Genomic DNA, 15885 nt, shown 5'->3' with positions numbered 1-15885 from the left:
TAAGTGCTTTTCTTTTGTTACTAATTGAACGTTGGTGACTTAATTGTTTGTTCAAGATGCTTAGGAATGTGTGTCTGCAGATGCTTTCTTTACCTCACCTATTGCATATATTGCGATAACGATGTTTTTTAGGTACTTCAGTACTATTTACTGTCCTGTTCCTTTTTATGTTTGTGTTGGTTATATGTTTGATCAGAATTGGCAAACTGTATTTGTATAAAATGATGTTCTCTAATTGTGTCTAAGTTGTGTATGGCATGTTATTTTAGTTTTTATTTTATGTTATTATTTTTTTTGCCAGACTGTGTTTCGGAGCAAAAGCCTCCGTCAGGCTATGTAGCCTTTTGCTTTTGCTTCGTTTTTTCTGTTGTACGTACAGAAAATAAATCAAATCTCAAATCTCTCTTAATCAGAATATCAGTGAATTACGGGCGATGTCATAACGAAAGTAAAAAAAAACAAAGAAAACTTGGGTTTTATCCGTGTGCTATAGCCCCCAATATCGTTTTCTTTTTTTTTAATTGATGCACGGTATCTGAGACAACCTGCCTGCGCGGTACAGCTGGCCATGTTTGGCCAGTTTCGTAGCGACATGACGCGGTGATTCTCGAACTACCTATCGCGCGTACCACTCGTTGCACTGAAGGTTTTTCATGCCGCGTTTCAATCCGCGGGGACTGTACAGTCGACAGCAATGTGAATAGGAACACACACACAATGTTTAAGCTGGGATTACTGGTGTTGTGTCAATGCGAATGTGACGCATCGATCTGCAAGACATGCCGTTTCTCCTTGACATTTAGTGTTACAAACCCCTTTGTGATTGGCAACTGTGTTTAGCTACTATGGCCACTTGAAGGTAATTTCAGTGTTCCCTTCCATATTGCACACCGCTGTACCTTTGTCGACGTGGGAAGGCATGCGCAAAAGATAACGTAGCCGCCTCGGTCTCGAAGTTGCTTGCTATCCCCTCACTAAACCAGGTCGCCGCACACTTAGAGCAGGTGAGAGAGTTGCTAGCAGTCGTGCTCGTAGGGGGCGCCACACGCTCAGGCGCCAGACAAAGCCCTCCAAATTGCGCCGCTCGTTGTTTCCGGGGTCCGGGTCAAAAGCAGCGCGCGAATTTGGGAGACTAAAGAAGCCTGCATGTAGAACTCTCATCTTCCTCTAGAAACAAGTGCGGCCAGTGGTGGATAATGTACCGCTTCTTTTTGCGTGCGCGTCTCAGAGGTCACCCAGGTGGCGCAATCATCGCCGACGGTGTCAGTCATTTACTCGCCCGCCTGCGCATAAAGTACGCATCCGAGCGCCCTCGCTAGCGTGTTCGCCTCGATAATTTCCGCTCTGTACCGAGTTCCGGTCTGTAGCGATTTTGCGCTAGCGATTTTGATGTATACGGCGCGTATGCTAACGTCGCGCAACCGATCGGCGTAAAGCAAATTTTGTGCCTGACCGCTTAAGAGAATTGATTGTGGCTTAAGACACCACATAAAGAACTCAACTGTCGGTTATACGCATGCAGCTGTCAGCTGATGCTGATGGCACGGCGAGCTATCGCAAATCGCTAACTCTTGCTCGCTTTTCGCCGCTATCCTTCAGCTGACCCCCACCCCCCCACCCCCCCGACACAGACACAACTGCACGCTGTACAACATGTGTGTACCTAATTCTTCTAGAATCGTCATCATTATCGCTTCATTTATATCAAGTGCAAGACAAATCCAGATACCTCCAGTTGCACGTAAGAGCTGACAACGTCTCATATGTAATTTTTCTAACTGCACTAATTTCGCGCAACCTCGATGTCTGCCGTCCCGAACAGCCCTTCCCTGCTATTGAAACTGACACCTCCCCCCTCCCCCTCTATTCTAGAAATACTATATAGAGCCAGACATCTGACCTGTGCATTATCGTGTCGCGTTGTACTACCCTGAACAAAAGAGCTCAGCAGAAAAATGTCTTCAAAATATTCCATTTTATGTACATAGTGATTTATAGACATTTTTCAAAAGTGTGCACTCCGCTCCAACATTCGCTACTCCTTCATTTTCTTTATTTTTTTTTTCCTCATTCACAGTAACCCAAGGGTCTCCTGTGGTAGCATACAAGACGTGGACCTGAACTTCTGGAGGGAGAACTTAGTGTAGACAAGGACCTTGAGCGACGACCAAGACCTTCGTGTGAGAGCAGCGGAATGCCGCTACGCGGCGCTCGAGCTGCCGTCGTCACCCCACGCGGTAACGATGACCTCCACTCTGGAGAAAAACTGAACGTGATAATGTGACGTCACGAGCCGTCATGTGACGGAAGTGTCCCACCCAAACGGCATTCAACGAAGGAGCTCTCCGAGGGATCACAGTTGCGAAACTCTGCGTTTTTGTTTGTTTGTTTTCTTCGAGAGTGTCCACTGCGGTGGGTGTGCGTTACCGTGTAACGGTCGTGTATTTGCATATATGCATTTGTGAGTCCCTTATGACGTATTACCCTTCACGGAGTACCGGGCTACCAAGATGCAGGCGTAAGCAGTGACATGAGGTGATCATGATTATTATGGTAACTTTTCTTCGCATCCCTTGTGAAGCGGAGAAGTGACAAATTGCGATCGTACGCTCCTAATTACGTCTTGCTAAAGTGCTAGATACAACCAGGACACTCGACCTTCTTCGTCCGGTTTCCTGGCTATAACTAGTACTCTACCCGGGCTCTTGATTGAGAGTTAGTTAGCCTGTTCGTTATGATCAGGTGTTCTTGCACGTACTGCAGTCAGTAGCATTCTGGCCATCTCTTTCCAATTGTTTCTTTCGTCACTCAAGCCTCCTTACCTACATTTTACTGCTAAATGCGCCTGCCACGGTACCGGTTCTTCCGATTTCCTGCCCTGCTTTTTTTTTTCTCCTCTAATAGTCTAAACATGTCTCGCTTATTTTAAAACCGCTGACTAGCTGAGACAATTCCAGCCGCTTCGAAGCCCAGCGCATACGAGACGACAGAATAACAGTTCCGTCCACGTTAGTGGCGACATCTTGCCGAGCAAGGTTTACGCGGAGCGGACAGCGAGCTATTACTGCCAGCGACTCACTGTATTCTGCGTGACTATTATTGAATAGTGTTGGTATCAACCTATAGGTTAACACGTTGTCCTTTCTTTGTTTTCCTTCATAGGGAACACGTATGTAAAGGAGTTTGTAGAGCTAGTGGACGCTTTGAAGTTGAACCAGAATCTTAGGATGCCGCCATTGCTTTTGATAATGTTGTCCAAGTTCCCTACAGTAGGGTACTTCGTAAAGGGTAATAGGTCAACGGTCAAGCAAACGGCCTTTTCTGTTATGAAAAGGCGGCCCGTAAATGCGGTCACGTGGTTGCTGCGAACAGTGTTATGACAAGGGAGTACTGACAACCATGGTTTCATTTTATTTGAAGCTTGGAGGGCGCGGGTGGAACAATACTGGCCTGCCTCGCATTTATGTTCACTTTTACACTACTTCTACTTCCTGGTTAATGTCCGTTGACTCCTCTGGCGGTGTTTGTTAGACCTGCCCACGCCCTAGCAGAGTCAAATTACGTACACAGAGGGAGTACGACAGCTCTTAGAAATGGAGTTCGTTCAGGAAGTGTGGTTAGCATACTGTGCAGCCTTCGCTCGTACGCCACACATTTGCCGCAAATCTCCGTCGTTCCATTTCACAGTGCCGCTTTATTTTATGCGCACGAAAGATATGTACTGGCTAGACTTTGTTTTGTTTCTTTTTTTTATCCAAATGTAGCGTGTTGAATGAATGCGACCCATAGGTACTGGAAAAACCGCAGTTTCGCATCTATGCTCGCTCGTTGCTCACGAATGTTCATTTTCGCACTGACGTAGGCGCCATCATCACGCTTAGACGCGCATTACTAAACGTTATTCAGAATGCCTATAGAATGGCTTTTTTATCACGCTACTCATGTCGTCGAAATCACGCATAGCGCCATCACTTTCACTAAAGCATGCCTTCACGTGGAATCCAGAATAATGTATGCGTGTAAACCTGCGCAATCGCTTTCGGAAACTATACGTGCTAATTTCGTTTGTTTACGTGCAGTTTAGACATCACGACGGCATAGTTCTTGCTGAGGGCATGGTTTCGGTGATAAAAATTGACGGGCTACGTGTACAGTAATAGCTAATGACGTCGATTGGCGAGATAAATGTCACGTGTCCAGTCTCAAGGCTGTCTCTCAGGCAACTTCAGTGCTAGAACGCCAAGCGTTACCTTATTCAGATTTCGTTTATTGGTGCCCATGACACGTAGTCTCAAACACAAGCGAATGAGGAGAAGGAAAAGAGTTTTGAAAAGAGAGCAGCGAAGTCACAACTGCTATTGTATAGTGGTTACTCTCTCATCAGGCCACCCGACGTCATAGCACGTGCGATAAACGCGTTACGTCACAACTCCGTGCTTGAAATAAGCGCGGCCGCAGAATGACTGATCTAAAGGATGACGTGTTTACTGTTTAAAATGCCCCAATAAACTACAAACGATTTGACTGTGGGCAAACCATGTGCAGTTACTAGGGAATGCTACCAACCCGCCCGTCTAATACACGCAAGGTGAACCCCAAGTTATCGAAATAAGTGCAAAGCTTCGCTACGTTTATCTATCGTGAGAATATGTTAAACGCCTCCGCACGAGATCATTTTTCGAAACCTTAAATGGACAGCTTATGGCTCTCCCGTAGTGGAGTACCGTCTACTCTGAAACGTATCTACTTTTTCTAAGCAGGATTATCAAATCCAAACTGTTACGTAATGTCCGACTACTGAATACTACCTATTTCCCGTGGTTTCCAGTCGACGCCTTGTAAGCGTATTTTGCTTACACAATTCAGCATCAGAGAGCTTAAAGGAGACAAAAAAAAAACATTTAAACGATACGGCACACATCTAGCAAACAGTGAACCGGGGCATTAAAATATCATTAGGTGCTCAAGTGACCGCACGTCTAACCAGACGCTGGCCGATACACACTACGTACAAAACTATAGCGCGCTGTGCTGAGTGCAGACCGGAAAGATGCAACGAATATTCTGCAAACCATTCTCTATTCGCTGATGTTGCATTGCTGAAAGGGCTTTGTTGATGATACAGGTCGCTTACTGCCGTTACAAACGTGCACGCTTGAACGTGCGGTATGCTCCTAACATTTTTTGTGGCAATGACAAAATTTATTGGTCGCTATGCAGATCACACCCTCAGTATATCGAGTCTGTGCAATGTGTCCTTACAAGTCTGCTCCAAGGGCGCAATAAGCAAAGAGACACCTGTTACGTCATATTTTGCCACCAGATGTGTATGATATGAAGTGCTGTATTTAATAGATGAGTACTTGTATCCTGTGATTCACGAAACGAAAAAAAAAAAAACGGGAAAGAACACAGATACACATGCGTCAGTCGTTTCTGAGGCAACTTCACTAAACTCCTTTCGTACCTCCAAATAAAATGACGCGGTCTGATGCTTCCTTTGAACACCGCGTGTAGCAGCAGTCACCCTAGCCTGGCTGCGCAGTTTTGACAGCCATGACAAATGCATTCCTTCTGTATGTCGTATTTCCATGTTTGTAAATAAACTGTTGTTCATAGTTCCTTAACTTTTGTCTGCGTGTCATTCATTCCGACGGGAGCAGTGAATCATTCCGTGCGCTGCAATGGGGAAAAAAAACCCACCTGTGAACGCATTCCTTGCTTCGACTTAGTACAGCTCAAAAAAAAAAAAAAAAGTCAGATTGCTGGTCAATTATTTACTTTAACACCTACCCTATAAGCAACTAGGGTCCTTGTTTTCTGGTAATCGCTACAGCGCCTCTATGAACAGAATAATTAGTTGTGTGAAACTAAGTGAACGTTTTATTTATGATCGAGAAGCAAGAAATACAACATTCTGTTTAGAGGCTAGCTTTCTTTAATTTCTTTTTTTGCCAATGCAGCAGTAGTCATCCCGCTTCCATGCGAGACTTGCTGTTGCCCTAATACTTCCTAGGAGTTCTACAACGTATTTGTCCACATTGAGACCAACCTTAATCTTATGCATCGTTTTTCTTACCGTTCCTGGTTCCTTCACGTGCATCATTAACAAAGTACGTTCGTACCCACGGACCAAGCTCATAGTTAACATATGCGCTGCTTAACATTTTCACATCCTTGACAGGCGTCAAGGGCGAACAAACAAGGAAAAAAAAGAAGATGACCTTATTTTTAGGTCTGGCGGACCCATGCCGACAATTTCCCACAGGGTGGGTGCCCTCCCATGCGACTATGAACTTCGTTCTGCCGAGCAGCAGGCCGGAAGTGCGCTTGTCCCTATTTTACCGGTAGGTACCCGGCGGCAGCAGTTCTCTGCCTCCCACAGCAGCGGCGGATGCTCAACTATTTCACCAAGGCTGTGGCGGGTTAAGGTGCGCCCAGGGGCTTTCAGAGAACATTATGGGGCCACCTTTCGAGATGAGTACCCATTAACAACCGAGCGCCAGGTAGATACTCCTCTACCCCTTTGGAAAAACCGGTGGGTTCCCGGTCGGCACTGGGTATCGAACCCGGTACCTCCCGCATTGGAAGCGGACGCTCAACCATGTAGCCACCGCTGCGTTTAAAAATAAAAGAAAACTTTTATTGACCCTACATTCATCTATAAGGGGAGATAGCCTGCCAGGCCATGCCTTTCAGCCACCTCCCCGGCTCTGTTTACGGCCCGGAGGTGGATCCCGGGTTGGTAAACCACAGTATTTTTTCGCACGCCACAGGTGAGGAAGTGACCAGGAGATTATGTGGGGGAGGGTCTTCCCTGCAGTTCCAGAGAATATTGTCGAGGGCGGGGTATTTCCCCGCATAATGAGCAACGGGGACTAATGAGGTCAGGGTAGATGTGAGCAAGGAAAAGAAATAGGTAAACTTAAGGTTGTTTTGCGAATACGGGCCGAAGTAGCAATTGAACATGGGACTTACTTTCATCTTTTTAGAAGCGAATTACGACTTAAAATGCCAGTTAAAGCTGTTTTCCCTTTCCCGTGTAGACATGGGTGGAAGGTAGGAACTTTGACGCTTCGAACCCTTAAACCCGACTTCGACGTAACTGAACGCATAACTAACTTCGACGTAACTAAAGGAGTACTGAAACAAAAATTTAAAGGAGTACTGAAACAAAAAATTTACGTCTTGTTTTTCATCTGTTGCAATCAGTTCTTATTGGCCCACTTGTCGCGGCTGGAGACCGCGTTTGCTCGAGCACGCGCCGGTTAATTATTTGGAGAAGTATTTAGAGCACCCACTCGCAGTCTCACTTTCAGAGAGCGCTGAGAGAAGCAGGACCCAACGGAGTTTATATGCACACAGCTGACGACGTGAGTACACAAAACAGTGACGCACTGGCCACGCGCGGCATCGCGAGCACCTGAGCACCGCGTGTACAACTGTGGGAGAGAGCGCAGACGAGGAACATCGCAGCCGACACAAACTCGTGGTGTAGGTGGCGGCTTGTTTACATACAAACCCAGTTGATGGCGATCTCACGTGGTGCTCCATTTCGGGTGCAGTTGGAAGGCACACGCTTTAAAAAATTGGCCGCGTACCTGCGTGCTTCGCTGCAAATGTCGTCGAAAGACGATAGTCTTCTGCGATTTATGTTTTGCCTTGCCTCAGACAGCGCCTCCTGTATGTTGAATCGGCCGCATTGATAAAATAGAGGAGGCGCTGCGTCGGGCCACTGCCAGGTGGCAGCACCACATCGTCGGCAGAGGGCTTTTTCGTGCATAGCGTCGCATTTTCAGCGCAGCCTAAGAAACACTAGGGTATTTAGAATTACGTATCTATGTATTTTCTAGTAAAGGAACACACCACCTAAAATACTTTCGTATTGATGTGGCGCCTCAGATATGCGTAAAAAAAAATTGGGGGACCCTTAAGCTTCGCCTTTAAGAGTTGAACGCGATAGCGAAATCCGGCCCCTAGTGCGCACTTCAACCACTAAGTGCATACTTATTAATGTGTATTGTTACACACACACACGCACGCACGCGCGCGAATTTTACAGGCTTTCGATCTAAAGCAAGAGTCGCATGGCCTCCAAGATATACGCCGCGCGCCGGCCCTCTCGGAAGCCATGAAAAGGCGAGACATTTCTCACAATTCCTCACAGATGGCAGCACATTATCTAGCGTTTGCTGCATTGGCTTGATATGTTTTCCTCTAGATGGACATAGTTGTCCATTTTTAGAGCTGTTTGAAAGTTCGTGTGTGTATTTAGCGGCGATGGCTGCACTATCCCGGCGTTTTTCGACGTAGTTTGATGGCCTCGCGAATGCGCCTACCGTATGGGCTCGTTTTCGTCGTGACACCTGCCGAACAAAATGAGTCGAGACTCCTTTCACTACATGACATTTATGTAGTGTTTTTGTCCGAAGCAGCTGCAAGCAACATCGTGGCTTTGTGGTAAGACACCTGCTTGCCACGCGAACGGCCCGGGTTCGATCCTCATTGGGACCGAAGATTTTATCGTTTATTTTATTTGCTACTTTCTCGATTTTTCGCTCACGGATGGTTTTTCGCTCACAACCAACGGTGCCGACGCCGACAGCGGAATTTCTGCGACACGAGCTCTCTAACGCTACCGCGTTAATATTTGCTTTTTGATCGACAATGTTCACAAGTATGAACGCAGCTACCAGTTCAAGATGGCTGGGCGTTCAGCAAGTGCTTAAACTTTGGCCGGGTGGCTGAATCGTGTGACAGACAGACAGACAGACAGACAGACAGACAGATCAAAATTCGTGCGTTGAAGTATCCAAGAAAGATATCGTCTTTAAAAGTTTTTGCGGAGCCCTTCCCCTATCGGAAAAAGTAGCTTCGTGTATGTGTTGACCTACTACATTTCTTTCTTTCTATCGCATTGCGTAACGCTCAGTCCCGACTTTTTCCTTCCTCCATGCCGCGAATAGGACCTTCATCCACGTGCTTGCCAGAGCAACACTTGTGTTGCTACAGGCAAGTACGGCGGTCATGCGTGAAACAATGAAATGCAACGATGCAATGTGGCAACGTCATATAACAAGTGACGTCGATAAAGATCAGACTGTCATATCAGAACCGGCTGACCGCCCACAAGCCCACGATAGAAAGAGCGTCAATTATTGGAAAACGGCGCATACAGACACGCATCTGACCGGTGAACCTTCGAGAGCCGAATTTGTGTAGACCCGCATTTCTGTATACACTCGCCAGCGCCGGATTTTTCACGAACTATGCCACCACCACCGAAATCTGCAACTCATAGAAGCTTTCCTTAATTAATCATTTTTAAGTATGTTCTAGGCTATATACCAGCCGATTTTGAGTAGGATGGGTGTTTGCGCACAGATATCTATGTCCAGGGCTCACTGTCTCCCTTCATTGGAGGGGGAGCCCTCAGAAGGGGGGGGCCCTCAGAAGGCGGAGACCTATATACACACATACAGACATACATACAGCCCCTCCTTAAGAAATGGAAGGGGGGGGCGCCCCCCCCCCCCCCCCCCCGAGCCCCCCCCCCTGACTTTTAAGCCCTATCTCACAAGTAGTCTCGCCTTAAAAATTTTCTGTGACTACTCCTCTAAAGAAAGTACCTGCATCGCTCGAAAGATATCTGCAATTTAGATCCTCGGACCTTACAAGTTATCATGACAAGTTTAAAAGCATGCAGAAATGGAAGTTCATCCTTCTTGTTCAAAAATGCACACTTCACATTTAAGCAAACTGCAACATTTGCATGTGATCTGAACAGTGTGCATTTCACTTAAGCACGCACAAAACTTTCGAAAATTTTGTGCAAACCAACCAGCGATTGTCACTTAAACAATAAACTGTCATCTTTTTCGGCTTCACATGTCTGAACGAATGCGCTTTGCAGAACTTCGTCACCAGCTATTTGAGGAGTATTGCTGTTTTTTAACTTGCTGTTAGCACATTCTTCTTTCTTTCTTTCTTTCTTTCTTTCTTTCTTTCTTTCTTTCTTTCTTTCTTTCTTTCTTTCTTTGTTTCTTTCTTTCTTTCTTTCTTTGTTTCTTTCTTTCTTTCTTTCTTTTTATTTACCGATTATTGGAAATATTTACTGAGATGCTTCGGTCTTAAATCAAAATTGTGATTGATAGGTTTACTTGACTTTAACTTTCTCTCTCAAACAGCGAAAGATTTTGTCCGAGTTGGCGCATTGGTTGTCGCATGAAAGCATTTCCGCGTTTGCCATGTATATGACCGGACAAACTCCTTCAATTCCCTCAGACCGATAGATTTACCCCTCCCGGTACAAACCGTGTAAACGCCTTCGTGCAGAAAACGTCTTTGTGAAACAATGTGCACTCTTTGAACTCTTTAGGCCACGCGCTCCCGTGTTGCAAGTCATATTGAGCGCGACTGTACGTTTACCTCCTAACAAAGCACCCGCTGGCAGATTTCCAGCGCGGCCATGATATTTCCTCACAAACCTTTCCCTGTGGAAGACTCAACTCTTGGCATCCGACATATACATAACGCCAGGGTTTTGCGAAGCATATAGTTTCCTTCAACACAGAGAACTGTGGCTCTGCGTTCGTTCAGCCACCGTGGGCATTAAGGATAGTAGACATGGATTTGCCTAGTCTTCGTGCTTGCGGCTTCGAGCGCACTTGTGGCTTTGTTTATTGTTGTGTTTTGTCTTTTGTTTCGGATAAAACTAATGGCACGTTGCCAACGTCTAGAGCTGGTTTGAATTGATGAGCCTAAATAGGTCAAGCTGGTGAACTGGAACTTCCGAACTATTTCAATAATTATCAGTTTTAAAAGTCAGAAAGCCACACGGAGTCTAAAGAACAAAGCCATGTACTAGCCATCATCCCCATGCTGGCTTAAGCGCCGTGCGTTGCAGCTACCATAGACACTAACCCCAGATTTTCTTTAGTCTATTATTATGAAACTGTATGCTTCAAAACGTGGCCTCCGCGATTAGCTCAGGCAGCGCGCGCTGCCGGCACCAATCGCGGAGGCCACGCTTCAAAAAACCCTGGTAATGCTAAACATTCGTGAATCTGCGCTGCGCGGGACGCACAGGCGGCGCGCAGGTGGCAGTGGCAGACAAGCACGGCCACGGACGTCCCAATGGAACGCGCCCCACATCTGCAGCCAGCGCCACACGCAGAACGCATGTTGGCGTTCGCGAAACGTCGATATTGGCACGCCCCGCCCTGCGATTCGTCACAGCGAGACCGCGCTGAGACGCTAATTATAAGTGTAGCGTTCCAGTGCAGTGGTCGTGATAACTACAGCTGCGATCTGCCAAGCGAAGAGAGCTTGACCATTCCGCGCGTTCGTTGCGACGCGTACGGTTGCTCGACGACTGTTCCTTGGACACCGATCAGCGAGGTTCCGCTCTTCTACTTCAAAACAAGGTAAGCGCTTACGCACTGTAAAGCAACAAGCGAAGATTATTCGTTGCTTGTTTTCGACTGCAATTCTGTTACTATGCGTTGACAACGTATAGCAAGCCACTATATGCCCAGACGCGGGGTGTGTAAGAATTGCTTCTCATAGTGACATGCAGTGAGGAATTCTTCAGTGTTTATCAGAATGATGGCTGGTGCTGTCGGAGCTGGCTGTGTTAAACAAGTTTTCTTTTTTTGTCACACTGTATTTCCCAAGGCTGGTCGAGGCGCCGCGTACAGCCAATGAGCACAGGCGTACGCAGGCTCTCAGGCAGTGCGAAGACGACAAGGCGATACACATGAGGACGGTCGGGCTCGAGGGGACACGCGACGCGCGCTCAACACGCGTGTTCCATCGAACCCTACCAAAGCACGAGTCGCGTTCGCTTGTCGCTACCCGGGTCCTATTTCGTCGCATTTCGAAAACTATACTGCATGCTGTCTCTAAGCAAGGTGCTACGTTGCGGCTACTATTTTTCTTTTGTTTTTTTACGCATGCATGCCAGACTGTATCGACTTACTGAGAAAGACGTTAGCTTGGGGAGCTTCACGCATGGATAGATGCACTTTGTCAGTAGCGGCGCGCGTGTTGAAGATAACATTTCTAGCCACCGTATCATCCATGGCACGCGAATTCATCAGAGTTTTCTACAATATTTACAAGAGGGAACTCTGGCGCGGCGATCGTTCAGCCACAATGGGAATTATGGGTAGTACACGGATCTGCCTAATCTTTGTACGCACTTGTGGCTTTGTTTGTTGTTGTGTTTTCGCGTTTCTTTCGGATAAAAGAATCGACCGTTGCGCCCTTCGTGAGCCGATTTGAATTGTTGGGCCTAAAAAGGTCAAGGTGGTGAAGTGGAACTGCTGAACATTTGCTGAACTTCGTCTTGCGACAAAGCGGCCGCGGGCGACACGGAGCCAAACGGAGCCGAAAGAACGAAGCTTAGACAAATCCGTGTACTACCCGTCATTCCCATGGTGGCTGAAGCGCCATGCGTTGCAGGTCCCATAAACACTAGCGCCAGTTTTCCCTCCAGTATATTATTAGGAAACTATGCGCGCATCAACCAGCGCAATTCAATTAATTAGCAGTCCACAATCCACGGGTAGCTTCGGCGCACTCGTCTTGTAATTACGAGCGCTAACGCCACCATTTTCCGACACGCGGGTTCTTAGAGATCGCATCGACGCTGGTTAAAACATGTGAGGTCGCCGCCTCGTTTCCGGCGAGAAAGGTCAACCCGGTAGCGTTCAGCTTCGTGATTGGGTTACAAGTCGCGTTGACAGGGTCTATTACAGAGTTTGTACTGCACCGCAGCATCGTAGTTTCGGATCGAGTTTCGAGGCAGACGCGCTCACTGACAACACCGTGCAACTTGGAAACGTTGACGCATTCAGAGACAGTGTACGAAAACGGTGAGACATACCGCCCAGCACGGGACGTCAACGTGGCGACAGCGCCACTTAAACGCGACATGACACCAGGGACAGGCAGGCACAGATCCAGGTTAAACATTTTACTCACTGGGTCCCTTATCCACACAGACTGTAATGCGAAAGCCACCTTTTTCTTCTCAGTCGACGTACTCATCCTGCGCAGCCACCATCCGAAAGCTTTCTGCACCTAATGTGGTTTTGCATTGCCTCCAGGATCTGAGGCACCTGACCTGGTTTTGCACTGCCTCCGTGATCGGCCCACCGTTGACCAAGCTAGATGCATGTGATGACGTGATCATGTGACGTGACGTCACTGCGACGTCACAAATTTTGATGATCTGTGACGTCATCACGTGATGATGACGTCATGGCGTCACCATCAGCGGCGACCCGCGGGGTCGGGGGACGTCGCTGGTCAGTTTTCGCGTTTAAGGCTTTCGCCTTTAAAAAAGGGGGAGGGGGCGGATAACCTCGAGATACTCATTCATGATGATTAATGCACGGGTGCCTACGATCAGTAACAACAACAACGTTAATAATAATAATAATAATAATAATAATAATAATAATAATAATAATAATAATAATAATAATGTTATTCGCGTCCTAGCGACATTTCTGATGTCATAGTTACAGCTGGCAAGGAGTTCACGTGATCCGTACGCTGCCCGGCACTGCGAACAAAAGCCAAGAAGAGTGGGAGTGTCGGGACATGCGGACGAGAGACGTAGCGTGCATTTTATGCTGGCTAGGGAAAGGCGGGGGAGTTCAAGCATCCTAAGCTGAATACTGTAAAAGAGCTTGTTGCTGGGTTGGTTGGTAAATCATTGGCACGTGTTTGGTGCCTGGATGTGTGGGTGTGCGCGTGTATGAATGTACTGTGTGTTTGCGTTCAAATAATTTTGGAATATACTGAATACAGCAGCATGCCATTGCGTATAACTGAAAGAGCAAGTAGAAAAATCTACGAAATGCCCGGACGGCGGAGAGGAGAGCGCGTTTAGTGGAGCGAGACAAATAATAGAAAGGAAGTGCAACTGAAACTGCTGCAACGTCACACGACGGAGGAGGAAATCTCAGTTCCCGAGTCGCAGCATGCGCAGCAGCTCGATGTGTGCGAGAGAGAGTGGTTATTGAGGGAAGAGGCACCAGAGGCACTTCTTTGTCTCCCAGACTGGGGGACACGGCTAAGTGCCTGTGTGTGAGCTCGAACTTCGTCCCTTGACTCTCGCACTGCTTTCCTTCTCATCTCCCGGCCTCTCAAGCCACGTGATTGCTGTGTCACGTGATTGCTATGGGCCAATTGAATCGCACCAAGGAGCAGCGCTTTGTTTTGAGCGTGGTTTGTAGTTGGAACGGTTGGAATGTAACCGCCGTCGAATCAGTCGAATCACGTAAATACTGCGCTTTGCAGCGGCGTGCGTGGCGTGCGCTGGTAACTCTGTTTAGCACGTCGCGGTCGCGGTGATTGCGGTGGTGACAGGGACACGGACAGGGACGACAGAGAGGCCTAGCGCCAGCTTGTGTACGCTGCTTCGAGTTGACATCGACGCAACGTTACTGTCGGTACGTTCTTCGCAGCTTTCTTTGTCCGGTGCGCGCCGTATTTCTGACGCTCAGCCGCCGTCAGTGCTGTTCTTGGCGATATTACGAAGCGATCCGTGCAACGTGTCACTTTACAGCCATTGATCTTTAGCGAGTTCTGTAAAACGGTTCCAGCGTGGCAGCGAAGGTAGGCGTGCGACTGCGTGATCGATATGGAATGCAGCGCGCCGTTTGTTGGAGCCGCAAGTTTGCCTCGAATGGTAATAGCTAGTTGAGCTTCCAGTAAGTGAATAGGCGTGTAATTTTATACGGACATGTTTTTAAGCATTTGTCAGTAGACTATTGCTTCACGCGTGACGTATAAACGTGAAGGTCAGCCAGCGATTTATATACGTATATGGCTTTGGCGTTAGAAGCTCGCGCTGGGATGCTCCTGTGCAGCAGACTCTACGAAAAATTTTGTTTAGAACGTTATCATTTATGATTCTGCAATAAAACGTACTTCATGAGTACCTCAGTTCAAAGGTACATTTATTGCTTGCTTGTTTTATTAATGGGAAAGCATTATGTGTTTCATGAAGCGAAAAGTTGCCTTTAGCATTCCATGGCATGTTCTATAGCAAGGATACACGTGACCAAGTGATGACGTTGTGGGCGTAGGCGTGCTCAGGGTTCATCCTCGGAGGGGGGGGGGGTTACCGTAGCGCACCCCCTCCCTCTCCCTCTATCATAGGTCGGCAAACTCACTCATGAGTCGACTCACTGAGACTAACTCAGACTCAGATCGAGCTGTCAGTCTAAGTCTGAGTGAGTCCGGGTGAGTAATATTTTGGCGAATTTGAGTCCGAGTGAGTCAGGTTGTGAAAATTTTCAGTGAGTCTTACTCCGAGTAAGTCCGGTTGAGGAAAATTTCAGTGAGTCTGAGTCCCAGTGAGCCCTAAGTGCAAAATATATTTCTTGAGTGAGCCTGAGTGAGCTCCGCACTTCTTTGCTGACTTATGGTTCTATCTAAACATGCTGACTTATGGTTCTATCTAAACAACTTCAGCATTAATATCAGCCTAATGTCGGCTCACGTTTTTACTCCCGTGGACTCACGCATACTTCAAAGCACTGGTGTTCATACGCCAGCACCATATTAATTGATCAGAGGCGTGAGTTACAAAGGGGCGGGGGGGAAGGGGGGGGGGGGGGGCAGGTGACTCCCCCCGCAAGCTGTTTCACAGGTAGTTCTTGATATAAATATCTCGTGTGAGTAATATCTTTCAATAAACATGTCCTTACTGGATTGCAACCACTAATGACTTATATATTAAGGTACGAGATTAAAAGGCGCCAAGTAGAGCACCATTTATGCGAGATATTGGCGTTGACACCATGGTTGAAAAAGCTAATTATATGCTAGCAGACTCATGAGGCGACTCAGACAGACTCACTCAGA

The 15885-nt window shown here is 47.3% G+C and overlaps 2 protein-coding genes across 2 annotated transcripts in view; one reads left to right on the top strand and one right to left on the bottom strand.

The window, feature by feature from the left end:
- The window catches only part of LOC119372131 (uncharacterized), a 125333-nt gene extending 119706 nt beyond the window's left edge, over positions 1-5627 (top strand). Inside the window, exon 9 of the mRNA XM_037642595.2 lies at positions 2078-5627. Coding sequence (XP_037498523.1) covers positions 2078-2147 — 70 coding nt within the window. The 3' untranslated portion in view covers positions 2148-5627. The remainder of the gene's footprint in view (positions 1-2077) is intronic.
- The window catches only part of LOC119406500 (major facilitator superfamily domain-containing protein 4A), a 353365-nt gene that overhangs the window by 252892 nt on the left and 84588 nt on the right, over positions 1-15885 (bottom strand). The gene's annotated exons all lie outside the window — the stretch shown is intronic.

This window comes from Rhipicephalus sanguineus, chromosome 10 (genome assembly GCF_013339695.2).
Source record: "Rhipicephalus sanguineus isolate Rsan-2018 chromosome 10, BIME_Rsan_1.4, whole genome shotgun sequence".
Lineage (NCBI taxonomy): Eukaryota > Metazoa > Arthropoda > Arachnida > Ixodida > Ixodidae > Rhipicephalus > Rhipicephalus sanguineus.
The sequence above is the reverse complement of the archived record's forward strand: the minus strand, read 5'-3'. Positions and strand labels throughout refer to the sequence as shown.